Source organism: Elephas maximus, chromosome 21 (assembly GCF_024166365.1).
Source record: "Elephas maximus indicus isolate mEleMax1 chromosome 21, mEleMax1 primary haplotype, whole genome shotgun sequence".
In the NCBI taxonomy this organism is placed as follows: domain Eukaryota; kingdom Metazoa; phylum Chordata; class Mammalia; order Proboscidea; family Elephantidae; genus Elephas; species Elephas maximus.
Window position 1 is genome coordinate 7464928 of NC_064839.1, and position 13986 is coordinate 7478913.

The window sequence follows — 13986 nt, forward strand, 5'->3', positions numbered from 1 at the left end:
AAGTCAATTCTCTCGTGTGACTTTGGGTCAATCTGGCCTTCTGGCTCTGAACCTCAACTTCCCCGCATCTATAAAACTGGAAATCACCCGGAAGCGCAGTGCCCTCATCAAACAAGGCCGCTCAGGCCCTCAACCGAGCCGTCGGTTTGCCCTCAACCAACATGGCGGCGGCGCGTGACAACTTCTCGACTCCCCCGCCCCGCCCCTCCCCGTAGGGGCGGCGAGGCTCGATGACGACGGCGGGCGGAACGCATGCGCGGCGGCGGCCCGGCCCGCGGCAGAGGGGCGGAGGGCCTAGCTGCCCGCACTTGCCCGGCTGCGGCGGCCGCGGAGCGATGGTGTAGTCGGCCTGCGGCGAGCGGCGAGGCGCGGGCGGGGCGAGGCGGCCGGGAGGCCCACGCCGCCCGACGTCTCGGGGCAGTGGCCGCACGCTGAGGGGGCGTCGCCGTCGCTCGCCCCCGGCGCTGCCGCGAGAGGCCGCAGCCGCCATGGCGGCCCGGGCGGTGCTGGACGAGTTCACGGCGCCGGCCGAGAAGGGGGCGCTGCTGGAGCGGAGTCGCGGCCGCATCGAGGGCCTGTTCGGCGTGAGCCTGGCGGTGCTGGGGGCGCTGGGTGCCGAGGAGCCGCTGCCTGCGCGCATCTGGCTGCAGCTCCGCGGCGCGCAGGAGGCGGTGCACAGCGCCAAGGTAAGTGCGCCGCCAAAGGGTCCCGGGTGCCTCCTGGGGGGTGCGGGGCGTGCGCCGCCGTGGGGTCCCGGGCGCCTCCTGCGGGGTGCGGGGCGTGCGCCGCCATAGGGTCCCGGGTGCCTCCTGCGGGGCGCAAAGTGCGGCCATCGTCGGGTCGTGGTCCCCCCTGCCCCGTGGGGCTCGGGGAGTGCACGCCCTTGGGGTCCTGGGGCCCCCCGTGGACATGGGGAGTATACGTGGTTCGGGTCCTGGGTCCCCTCCCCCCGTGGGGCTCGGGGAGTGCACGCTGTCGGAGTCTTGGGCCCCCCCCAGGTGGGCATGGGGAGTACACGCCGTCAGGGTCCTGGGCTCCCCGCCGTGGGGCTCGGGGAGTGCACGCGGTTGGGGTCCCACGGGGAGGGCGCAGGCCCCAGAGCCTTGTGTGAGGTGGAGCTGGCGCCGCAGCCGGGGACCTCAGTTTCCCCAGGTGTAAAGTGGCGACGACGGAAGCACCCGCTTCAGAGGGCTGCTCGAGACCAGGGTAGGTGGTCTGTTGAAAGCGCTGAGCACGGTGCCTGCGAATGTCACCGTTCTCGCCTGCCCCCCACTCCCCGGCCGATCCCAGGATGGTGCTCAGGGCCTGATGCAGGGCCGTCAGCCTCCTTTTCCACCGCCTCGGCCTCTTTTCTCCCCCCAGGACTCCCCTTCAGGGGTTCTGAACCTTTTGGGGAACTCAGTCTCCTTTGTAATGTAAGGTAATCAAAATAGTAGTAAATAGTAAAATACGCGGAATGTCTGGATGAGATGTTGGTCTTTAGCAGTGGAGTTTACAGTCATGCCATTTGTTCTGTCTGTGTTCTGTACAACCAAGGTTTACAGAGTGCTTATTGTACATCAGACGTTGCGCTAAATACTTCACAAGGATTATCTAATGCAGCCCTTAAAAACCCCGATGAGGCGTATTTTACGGTCCTCTCCTTTTTTTTTTTTTTTTTTTTAACAGCTGAGGAAACTGAAACTCTGAGAGGTGACTCACCTCCTTAAGTCAGCGCTGCAGACTTAGGCACACTCCACAGCTTCGGCCCTCTCACCCTCCACCCCCACCCCCAGCCAAACGACTGGCCCCTCCTCTCAGGTACCCATGTTCCTTCAGGTTTTCCAAGTTAGCGCATGGAGGAGGCAGGATTCAGATCCAGGGAGTGTGACTCCACAGCCCCTGTTGGATAACTGCCTCCCAAGTCATGAGCCCTGGGGGGTGGGGGGCAAATTGAGGAATCTTTGTTTTTGTTTGGAAACCCTCGTGGCGTGGTGGTTAAGTGCTAAGGCTGCAGACCTGCTAACCAAAAGGTCGGCAGTTTAAATCTGCCAGGCGCTCCTTGGAAACTCTACGGGGCAGTTCTACTCAGTCCTGTAGGGTTGCTACGAGTCGGAATCGACTGGACGGCAGTGGGTTTTGGTTTTGGTTTTGTTTACATCCTACTTAAGTTTCACAGTGCCATTGAAGAATCTGATTAGCTGTATTTCCTGACTCTACTAATTTAAAAAGCCTGAATGCTTGCTTTTCTTTTAACTTGCTTGGGGAAGATAGGACACTTAGCTGTATGTATCTTCTCCACAGCTAAACTTCAAATATGAAGATGCTGAGTCAGGTTTGCTTCCCTTCTCTTAACTCTTCAAGTCAGTTGTCTGGCTTCAGACAATTGCGCTCATTCCCACTCCCGTCCTTCTTTTCTCACCAGCTACCCAATTCGCTCCACTCCCCAGGTCTAACCCAGGTCTAAAAGGTTTGACATGACTAAATCCTTGTATTTCTCCTGAAAGCGTCTATGTGTTCATTTCTCTGCTGTCCATTGCCGTAGCTGCAGTTAGGAGCCTCATTCTTGGCATGTGCCCCTCCCTGGATTCCTTGCCCTTACACCATTCCTGTCTCCCTCCTGGTACAACCTGCCAGAGACTAATCTTCCTGCAAAGTCCTCTCCTGCCGTGGGACCTAGCAGAGCTTCCTGCTGCTGTCTCATCCAGTCTAAACTCCTCCCCTGACTTACAAAACTCTTAATAATCCAGCATCATCATATTCTCCCAGTTTTCTGTTTTAGCAGGTCTTGGCTGTAGTCAAACTAGTCTCACAGCTCTTGCTTTTACTCAAGACTCTCCCCAAAGCATGGAAACCATTTCCTTTGCTCTAGAGAAAAACCCAGCCCCTCCTGCCAGACTTCCCAGCTCAAGTTCTCTTGTTTTGGGGCCACACGCTTTAGCATAAGCTAATTGAAGAAGCTTGGAAGTGGTTGTCACCTGCCCCTTTATCTTTGTGATGTGTGCTACTCATAACCCAACCCTCCAACTTTATTTTTTTCCCACTGACACTGTCGGTGAGAGTTGAAGCCTCACTCAGAGCCTTTTGTTGTTGTTAGTTTTGGATTTGTTTTACATTTTTTTGAGGAAGAGAAAACCATTAACTTGATTTAAAAAATTAAGAACAGGAAAGCAAACTTAATTCAACATTTACACTACTTTAAGTTAATCTGTGGGGGAGGTTTGAGGAAGGAAAGATTTAGAGCAAAGAAGAGTTTAAAACTATAACAGGATCAGCTGTTCTGGGTCCCACCCTGTGATTTAATTTGTTTTCCTGCTTTTAAAATGCTAATTCACTTCATTTGCAAATACGAGAAGACAGAACTACAAGCTTTAGTTAGTTAGGCCTCCTGCTGGTGGGAAGAGAGATGGGGGGGTACTGATAGACAGTGATAACACCTAACCTGTTGTGCACTGAGTGACTTCATGTGTTAGAGTAGAGCTGCTTCATAGGGTAGTCTTAGTTGTAATCTGTACATAAGCAGATTGCCAGGTCCTTCTTCCTCGGCACCTCTGGATGGGTTTGAACTGCCAACCTTTAGCTTAGTAATTGAGTGCAAACTGTTTGCACCACCCAGGGACCCTGATAATGCCTTGTTGTTGTTAGTTGCCATCAAGTCGATTCAACTCATGGTGACCCCTAGGGAGGTTAAAAAAAGGTCAGTCCATTGTCCAAAGGAAAATTTGTTGGAGAAAGTTGAAGAGCCAAGAAGATTCCCAGGTGCTTGGCCTTCAGGTGGAGGTGGTTGTGAACAAAACCCTAGGAGCGAGAAGACATGTGGAGAAGACATGGGGAGTTACACCGTAGGAAGTGTCAAGGTGCCCCTGTGAGTGAGGGACCCGAATGCTAGGCTGGGGTGTTGGGCCTTACTGGGGAGCCGTTGATGGTTTTGAGGAGATGGATTTGCCTGGAACTCTGTAAAGGATGGCTTGGAGGCAGGAAGCACTGACAGTGGAAGGGGTAGAATTACACCGTTCCAAGTTAGAGCTGGGTGTGGGGGAGCTACAGCGGCACCCAGACTTGGCCGCTGAGTGAACCCAGGGAATCCAGGGGAAGGCTTTAAGCCCTGGTGGCCGGCGTGGGGCGGGTGGATATGTTGTTTAACTTGTTGGTTAGTGGGATCACCAACTAGAGGTAATTAGTGCAGCTGATGTTTAAGGAAAGCTTCTGTGTGCCTTGACTTTCGTTAGCCCCATGGAACCAACGGCCTGGTGGTAGAGGAGACAAACATGGCAACATGGCGTAGTGCGATGCATGTAACAACCTGGATTCACGGTGGGGTGGGATTCACGGTGGGGTTCCCACATGGTTCTGACTTAGGTGGGAGACCTTTTTTTTTTTTTAGTTTTCGTTACTGTTGCCTTTTATCGGTATTTTTATAAATCCTGAACCCCCAAGAATGATAACATGAGCAAATTACACAGTGCAACGTTGTACGTGGTACACATATGTTACTAACGAAAAGATGTACCCAAAAAACTGATGGTTGTAAGTGCGGTTTGTTGTAAGTTGAATACGTCGTAAGTTGGGACTACCATTGCGTGCAAGGTATTAATGTTGTTGTTAGCTACTGTCGAGTCAGCCCCTGAATGAAATGCTCCCAGGTCGTGTGCCATCCCCATGACTGGTTGTGAATCAAACCATTGTAATCTGTGGGGTTTCACTGGATGATTTTTGGAAGTCAACTGCCAGGCCTTTCTTCCTAGTCTGCCTTAGTCTGGAAGCTCTGCTGAAATCTGCTCAGCATCACAGCAGTACATAAGCCCCTGTGACAGACAGGTGGTGGCTCTGCGTGAGGTACATTGGTCTCCTGCATGGAAGGTGAGGATTCTGCCACAGAACCACCACTGTTCTCACAAAATGTTACAGTAACACAGAAAAGGAAGGGTTCTGCTGAACTGGGTTCTGAAGGATGAATGAAGGATTTCCACGGACAGTGAGATCCTGGCAGAGGGAAAGACATGTGTAAAAACACAGCATGTGAAGTAGTGCAGCTTTATCACTGATTCTTCAAGGACTGTGGCCGGAGATGGAAAGGGGCCTGGTTACAAAGGGCTTGGGGCCTGCCGAGGGACATGGGCTGGGCCCCGCAGGCTGGCGGTGGAGAGTCCTGGTCGGGGCCTGCCGGGGGACCTGGGCTGGGCCCCGCAGGCCGGCGGTGGAGAGTCCTGGTTGGGGCTTGCTGGGGGACCTGGGCTGGGCCCCGCAGGCCGGCGGTGGAGAGTCCTGGAAGGCTGTGAGAACATGAGTGATGCTGTCTGATTTACGTTTCTAAACAATGGCTCCATGGTTGGTGTCTACGTCTCTGAGTACATGGACAGTGCTGGCTTGTGATGATATAAGTACAGAAACTAAGTTAAGTGTTCAGCCACTTTTATAGCAATTTGACATTACCGTGACTTTTTTTGGTGACTTACAAAAGTCATTCTGCGATACATTGGAGGGAAAGGCCATGTGTATTATCTATGCTGCCTGTCAACCCCAGAACTTAGCAGCTTAAGACACACATCATCACACCATTTCTGTGGGTCAAGAATGCGGTGTGGCCCAGCCAGGAGCTTTTGGCTCATAGTCTGTCCTGAGGCCTCAGTCACGCTGGGGCAGTGATCTCATCTGAAGGCTCAGCTTGGGGAGGAGGGTGCAGAGGTGCACTTCCATGCCCGTCACGTGGTCGTTGGGAGGGCTCAGTCCCTGACACAGGGACCTCTCCACTTAAAGTGGCAGCTGCTTCCCCCGAGGCAGGTGATCCAACAGAGGGAGGGGAAGAGAGAAAGGAAGTGCCGAGATAGAGACCACAGTCTTTATTCCTTCATCTTGGAAGTGGCACCCATCGCTTCTGCCATATTCTGTCCCGTAGAAGCGAGTCACTAGGTCTGGCCAGCACTCGTGGGGAGTGGGAGGGATTACACAGGGCAAGAATACCAGGGGGCCTAGATCATTGAGGCCTGTCTTAGAGACTACTACCACAATATGAATTCCAAATAATTTGAGAAGTACTGCCTAAGGGTGAATTTGAGAGGAAAATGCAGGGTTGAAGGAGAGGGAAGGGGAAGTAATTGTTTTGGAGGTTCACTTGGATTGGAGAGTTTAGAAGGCTACAAGAATCATTTGGGGAGTTGTCTCCTTAGAAGTGGTGATTGAAATTGTGGGAAGAGAGAAGCTGGCCAAGGGAGAGCCTGGAGAGCAGAGCACCAACCAGAGACAGGACTTTGGGGGATTCCGACACTCAGGAAGAAGGCTGTAAGAGCCCACACTCTGGGGCTGAAGTCAGTGGTGGCAGAAGTTAGGGAAGCAAAAGAGGTTGAGGAATAAGAAAAACACCAAATTTCAGAAAGGAAGTGGAGGTACTGAGTAGATGGTGCTCATTAACAAAGTGATCAGAGATGCAAAGCAGGGGTGGGATTGAGGAGTCAAGTGATGGTGGAAAGGGGCGAGGTTGAGGAGACCTCAGCGCTCAATTGTGAGAAGAATTATCGCTTCTTCACATCAGAGAGCCACAATTGCGAATGCTGACTGGGAGCAGATAGGATAACTGTAGGGAAGTGGCTGATTGGTAAGGAGAGCCTGTGGTGAACTCAGGCCCCTGGGCCCTGTTGCAGAGGACAAACCCCCACACTCAGTACTCGCCAGTTACCCGATGTGGGCCCAGTGATGTCTGTGTCAGTATCCAAGAGAAGGCAAGAGTATGGATTTTATAGTGTGGAATCTGTTGGGCTTTGTTTCTTAAGGTGGCATGCTTTTAAAAACCATGCATGCTGTGAATTGTATCTCAATCAAAAATTTGCATTAATATTCTTTTTAAAGGTTTAAGTGTTGTTTTTTTTTTTTTTTAAAGTCCATTTATTTAAAAAAAAATTCAATGGGCTAAATTCAACTTTTCAACTGCCTTTTTGGGACCTCTGTTTCAGATACTGAAAGAAGGATGAGTAAAGATACATATTCTTTTTTAATTTGAAAAAGAGGGCAGTTGAAGCCTTTAATGGCCTACAGCACTGTCTCAGTTGTTAGGTGCCGTGGAGTCGGTTCCGACTTGTAGTGACCCTGTGCACAACAGAATGAAACACTGCCCAGTCCTGAGCCATCCTTACAATCGTTGATAGGCTTGAGCTCATTTACTGTCTCAGTAAAGACGCTAACTCATCCCTGTAGCGGAGGCTGGGAACTCGAAGACGGTGTGGTATGTTAGGGTAGGTGCTGGGACTGCTAGAAGCGCATTAGGAAGAAAAGAGCAAAAAAGGCCTGGAACTGAAGCAAGGTCCTGGGAAGGTTAGACAGAATGAATTTACAGTGCCTGTTGACGCAGAAATCCCCAGGTGGGTACTGATTCCCCCCTCTAGGGGTTGGTGATGCTGGGAAAGGGATCTAAAGTGCAATTGTGTAAGGTAAAATGGGACCCAGGAAATATTTCTGAATGGTTACCTGGGACTATCCAAAAATATACAAGACTGACCTTTTACTTTCAGTGAGTTTATGGGCTGGAGGGATTCAGGTTGGAGAGAAGGCAGGTGGCATGAGACATCTGGAGATGAGCAACATTGAGGTCACGGAGATCTGTACCAGGAATTGGACGTTAAAGTCAGTAGGGGAGACAGAAGCCTGTCTTGGAGGTTAACAAACGAGAGAAGATTGGGGGGCAGGGTGGGGGGAATAGTCCTGGCTTCTTGTATAGTCTCCCCATGAATCTTTACAGTGCCCGGTTGAATTTGCTGTCCACAGCTGCCCATCATTTGATGTTTGGTTCGGGCAGCATCGTGGGCAGTCACCTCATGTCAATGAGTAGCTGCCATGAGACACAGCCAGTGACCTACCATGGATACCAGCCTGGAGGATTTACCATAAAGAGAATGTTTTGAAGACTAATCAATCTTAAATCATTGAAATTACAGTACACCTAAGAAGTCACGCTAAGGTAGATGAGTGTCCAGTCAGTTTTTAATTTACGAAGAAAAGAAGAAGATGGGAAGAGAGGGTCTTATGAAGAGCTGGTAGTTGTCCTTTTCCCAGCTTTATTTGTAGAGTACAGGAGGAGAAATTAAAAATAAACCGCAATTGAATTACAAGTGGCCTGCCACCAGGCTGACCTGGGAGGGTTAGAGTGACCTGTGTTGTCTCATTTCCTTTCTTTAGAAGAGCTCAGTGCCTGGTTTCATGAATGGATTCTTGAACAGTGGATTGTTCGTGGAGGAAATGATTTGTAGATGTAATACTGAGTTAGCAGCATAGAGTTTTTGTTTTGTTTTACCAGAAGGAGGCTGGTGGCCTTTCTGCACTTCCTAGAATGTTATTTTTTTACTCACTTTGGTTGTGAAAATCATCTTCTTAAGAAACAGTGGTTTGTTCAATCTCTTTATGATTAATATTTTGGGGTTATACCAGAATGTTGAAATAAAGGATACTCGATTATTTATGCCAGGGCCAAAAGTGATTGCTCATGACTGTAGTTTCCTCTTCCCTGTCTGTTTCCCAGCCAGTATTGTAGGGTTTTACTTAAATTAAGGACTGCATCTTGGTCTGTGTTGGCTTTTTACTAAATAGATACGTTGTATAAGGTCTTAAATTTCAAAACAAAATTATGGGGAGGATCCGTGTAGTAACTAATTAAAGAACTTTTTTTAAAAGTCAGATCATATAGAAACAACATAAGGAAAATTATTTTTGCTTAAAGAAGCTGAATTATTTCTTCCATTCTTACTCTTTTTTTTTTTTTTTACTCTTTTAAGATGTTCCTTTCAACCTAGAGAAGATTTTGCTCAGTCTTAGTATTGTCAGACTTAGTAATTTACATTAGTTGATGAATAAGAGCTGTGTTAATAATTTCACATCTTAATTTTCTGTGTGCAAGTCGGTAGTGATTATGGCATCTTTTGATTGGAACTCCCTATCTACCTGTCACCTAAGGTCTTTCTCCAATCTTGAACCAGCTCATGTAGTGTGGTTTTCTTTTTAATATTTGTTTTATTTTTGGCGAAAATACACTGCATCCGTTCAGTTTCTGCAGTGCAGTGGTATTGGTTACATTCTTCGCTTTGTGTCAGCAGTCTTACTATTTCTACTCATAGTGTTTTACCGCCTTTAATTTGTACTTACTGCTCCCCTAGTCTTCTACTCGATAGTGTAGATTTATTGTCATCAATTTGGTCCCATATATATATAATCTTTTAAGAGAGCGCAGTATTCAAGGTGTATTTTCTATACTAATTGAGCTAAACTGCTGTTACTAAAGATGACTTCAGGGGATAGCTTTGGTTCAAGGATTAAATATATCTCAGGACATTAGTCTCATGGGTTGCTCCAGTCTCAGCGGGTCCGATAAGTCTGGAATCTTTTAAGAATTTGAAGTTCTTCAGTTGGCATAACAAAGTTTATTAGGAAAATGTTCTGCATCCCACTTTGGTGAGTGGCATCTGGGGCCTTAAAAGCTAGCGAGTGGCCATCTAAGATACATCAATTGTTCCCAGCCCACCTGGAGCAAAGAAGGATGACGAACACCAAAGACATGAGGAAAATATTAGCCCAAGAGACAGATAAGGGCCACATAAACCAGAGACTCCATTAGCCTGAGACCAGAAGAACTAGATGGTACCAGGCTACCACCAGTGACCACCTTAACAGGAAATACAACAGAGAGTCCCTTATGGGGCAGGAGAAAAGTGGGGTGCAGATCTCACATTCACGTAAAAAGACCAGACTTAATGGTCTGACTCAGATTGGAGGGATCCCAGAAGACGTGGCCTCCAGACCCTCTGTTAGCCCAGAACAAAACCATTCCTGAAACCAACTCTTCAGACAAAGATTAGACTGGACTGTAAGACGTAAAATGATACTTGTGAACTGTAAACTTTCACTTAAAGCACACACACAAAAAAACCTCAGAACTGCATACCAAAAAAAAAAAAAAAGTATTTGAAGTTCTGGTCCATATTTTTCTCCTTTTTGGTCAGGAGCCATCTGTCGTGGCTGTAATCAAAATAGGTCTCGTGACAGAGGAGACTGTAGTTCACAGATGCAGTTAGTCTTGTAGTCCATCGCTTTCTCTGATTCCTTGGCTTCCGTTGCTTCCAGCGAATAGATAGAATAGATATCAGTTGTTTCTTGGGTGGCCACTCCCCAGGCACTGTTCACCAAATTAGTGGATAGAATAGAAATGAAGAACAGTAAAAATGCCAAGTGACTGGATTGTTCTAGAAACCATGGCCCTAAGTAGTATCAGTACCTGTAACCTCTTTACAATATGTTTTACTGTTAACCCTGGTATTTTTTAAGTTAGAATATATACAATAATTACATAACATCCCATTGCCCTCGAGTCGATTCTGACTCACAGCTATTCTTTAGGGCAGAGTAGAACTGCCCCACAGCGTTTCCAAGGCTGTAAATCTTTGTGGAAGAAGACTGGCACAACTTTCTCCCATGGAGCTGCTGGTGGGTTTGACTCTCCGACCTTTCAGTTAGTAGCCGAGTTCTTAACCATTTTGCCACCAGGGCTCCTTTTAATTATATAACAGGTTAATGTAGGTTATATATCTCTATCAGTTAGATAATGGATTTAGCTGCAGTGATAGAAACTTATACAAAGTACAGTTTAGTTTTCTTTTATTTAACAAAAAGTTTAAAGATAAGCAGCAATCCAAGTCTGAGTAGTGGTTCGGAGCTGTCTGGATGAAGGTGTTTGCAATTTTCTTGGCCTTTCCCTCATGATTACAAGACAGATGCTACAGCTTCAGCCATCGGGTCTACACTTCAAGAAGGAAAGAAGAAAAGAGGAGGCAGCACTTTTCCAGAAAACCCCATCAAACTTCTGCTTACACCACGTTGACTGCAACTCTACTCGTAGCAGGGGTGCAGCGGGTAAGCATTCGGCTGCTAACCAGAAGGACGGCGGTTTGAACCCACCAGCCCCTCCATGGAGAGAGATGTGGCAGCCTGCTTCTGTAAAGATTACAGCCTTGGAAACCCTGGGGGGCGGTTCTACTCTGTCCTGTAGGGTCGCTGTAAATCAGAATCGACTCGATGGCAACTGGTTTGTTTTTTTGTTCTTTTTTTTAGTAGCAATGGGAGCTAGGAAATGATCAATTTTAACTAGGCATGTTGTTGCCCTGACCAAAATCGGGGTTCTATTATTAAAGAAGCAGAAAATAGATACTGGTGGAAGACGGGCAGTGCAGCCACATCATAGATAAAGTAAGCAAAGCCAAACATTTAACTCATTTATGAGGTAACAGCGGAATCAGAAAACCGGGTCAAGGAGCATTGGAGGAAATAAGTACTTAGAGGCACTGAACAAAGAACCTTGGACTGAGAGAACTGATTAATGTCCTGCAGGGTAATGAAACCAGATAGAAGCTTTGAACAATACAAATTGTACATCAAACGAAAAGTATAGATCAGCAAACTTTGTCTGTAAGGGCCAGATAGTAAATATTTTAGGCTTTGCAGCAGCTACACAGGGTCTCTGTCTTGTATTCTTCTTTTTTTGTTTTTTATTATTTTATTGTGCTTTAGGTAAAAATTTACAGCGCAAATTAGTTTCTCATTTCAGAAATTTACACACAAATTGTTTTGTGACATTGGTTGCAATCCCGCAATGTGTCGGCACTCCCCCCTTTCCACCCCGGGTTCCCTGTGCCTGTGCATCTAGTTCCTGTCCCTTCCTGCCTTCTCACTTTGCTTTTGGGCAGGAGCTGCCCATTTGATCTTGGATACTTGGCTGAACTAAGGAGCACGTTCCTCACGTGTGTTGTTTGTTTTATAGACCTTTGTAATCTTTGGCAGAAAGGTGGACTTCAGGAATGGCTTCAGTTCTGAGTTAGCAGGATGTTTGGGGGCCATAGTCTCAGGGGTTCCTCTAGTCTCTGTCAGACCAGTAAGTCTGGTCTTTGTTTGTGAATTTCATTTTTGTTCTGCATTTTTCTCCCACTCTGTCCGCGGCCCTCTACTGTGATCCCTGTCAGAGCAGTTGTTAGTGGTAGCCAGGCACCATCTAGTTCTTCTGGGCTCAGACTCGTGGAAGTTGTGGTTCATGTAGTCCTTTGGGCTAATATTTTCCTTGTGTCTTTGGTTTTTTCATTCTCTTTTGCCCTGGACAGGATGGGACCAACAGATGTATCTTAGATGGCCACTTGCAAACTTTTAAGACCCCAGACACTACTCATCAAAGTAGAATGTAGAACATTTTCTTTATGAACTATGTTATGCCAGTTGCCCTAGATATCTCCTGAGACCATGGTCCCCAGCCTTCAGCCCCAGCAGCTCTGTCCCTCAAAGTGTTTGGATGCATCTAGGAAGCGTCTGTGACTTTGTCTTGTGAAGTAGTGCTGACTTCCCCTATATTGCGTGTTGTTGACACTTGTCTGTTATCTAGTTTGTGGTTTCCCCTCACCATCCCTCCTCTCCCTCACAACCCTCAGTTTGTTTTTTTCTGTGCGTAAACCTTTTCTTGAGTTTTTATGATAGTGGTCTCATAATATTTGTCTTTTTGTGATTGGCTTACTTTACTCAGCATAATTTACAATGTTTTAAAAATGTAAAAACAATTCTTAGCTCAAAGTCCGTACAAAAATAGTTCAGGGGCTCGGTTGCCCTGTCTAATATGGTAGCCACTACCATATATGACTATTAAATTTAAGTTAAGATTGTGTTAAATGTTGCATTCCTCAATTGTATTTCAAGTGCTCAGTGGCCATGTGTAGCCAGTGATTACAGATTCGGACAGTGCAGACGCAGAACGTTTCTGTCCTTGTAGGTGGTTCTGTTAGCCAGCATATCCTTGGGGTGGGTCTCTTAGACAGTGTTCTAGTATGACATTGAAATGACATGCAGCCATTCTTTTACTTTATTCCTAGGGTTTTTGGGAAACCCCGGTGGTATAGTGGTTAAGTGCTATGGCTGCTAACCAAAAAGTCAGTGTTTTGAATCCACCAGGCCCTCCTTGGAAACTCTATGGGGCAGTTCTACTCTGTCCTGTAGGGCCGTTAAGAGTAAGAATCGACTCGACAGCAACAGGTTTTAGGGCTTTTGTAATCTTTGTCAATGGTGCCTCCCGTGATCATAAATAATCTCCAAATGTTATTGATCATACGCACATATGCGCACACGCGTGTGTACACACACACGCGCACACACACACAGGCCAGCCCAGTTGTATTTGGGGAACAGCAAAGGATATTAGCAACTAGTAAGGCTACAAATGTAATCTCTCTGGAATTTCACAAGGAATCTTAGATTACATTTTCAGTAGCCAGATTTTTTTTTTTTTAGTGGTTTTTAGTCACCTTTTTTGACTCTTCTATTCCAACGCTGGTGGCATAGTGGTTAAGTGCTATGGCTGCGAACCAAAAGATCGGCAGTTCATATCCGCCAGGCGCTCCTTGGAAACTCAATGGGGCAGTTGTACTCTGTCCTATAGGGTCGCTATGAGCCAGAATCGACTCGACGGCAGTGGGTTTTACTCCAAAGCTAGGAAAGTCAGCACCCTCCCCCCAAAAATCAGGAGAGCCATCTCCACACATTTTACCTTTAGTGTCTGTACATCTGGAGGAATTCCTCTTTCCTCAAGGTTTCCAAAATCTGCTAAAATTCCTGGCTTGCCAGGAAGCGATTCTCTTTATGGCGTGTAATTGTGGGTCCCCATAAGCCCTAGATACCAGACCAGTTCCCGGAAGGGCTTTGTGAGCATTGGCTCCACATGTGAAGTACAGTCCTTGTTCTTCAGTGGTGGGCCATCATACCTGATTACATGAAATTTATTTTTAAATATGACACTCCAGGTATAGCCTGAGTTGTACAACCATTTTGTCTAATTGGATCCTATAAAAAGAAAGACGGTTTCTTATTGAACTTATTCAAATAACTGCATTGCCATGAAGAGTGAAAAGATGCGGTAAAAGTATTTTACTTTTATTGTTTTAAGGGGTCAGGGGAACAAGATACCATTGAAGGAGCGTGTTATTGCAGTTTGTGAAAGCATAG

The 13986-nt window shown here is 47.1% G+C and overlaps 1 protein-coding gene across 2 annotated transcripts in view; it reads left to right on the forward strand.

The window, feature by feature from the left end:
* Positions 1 to 259: 259 nt before the first annotated feature.
* Positions 260 to 13986, forward strand: part of N4BP1 (NEDD4 binding protein 1) — a 69645-nt gene continuing 55918 nt past the window's right edge. Inside the window, exon 1 of one of the 2 annotated variants that reach the window (XM_049863927.1) lies at positions 260 to 686. In XM_049863927.1, coding sequence (XP_049719884.1) covers positions 489 to 686 — 198 coding nt within the window. In that variant the 5' untranslated portion in view covers positions 260 to 488. The remainder of the gene's footprint in view (positions 687 to 13986) is intronic. The other variant, XM_049863926.1, reaches the window with a different exon arrangement.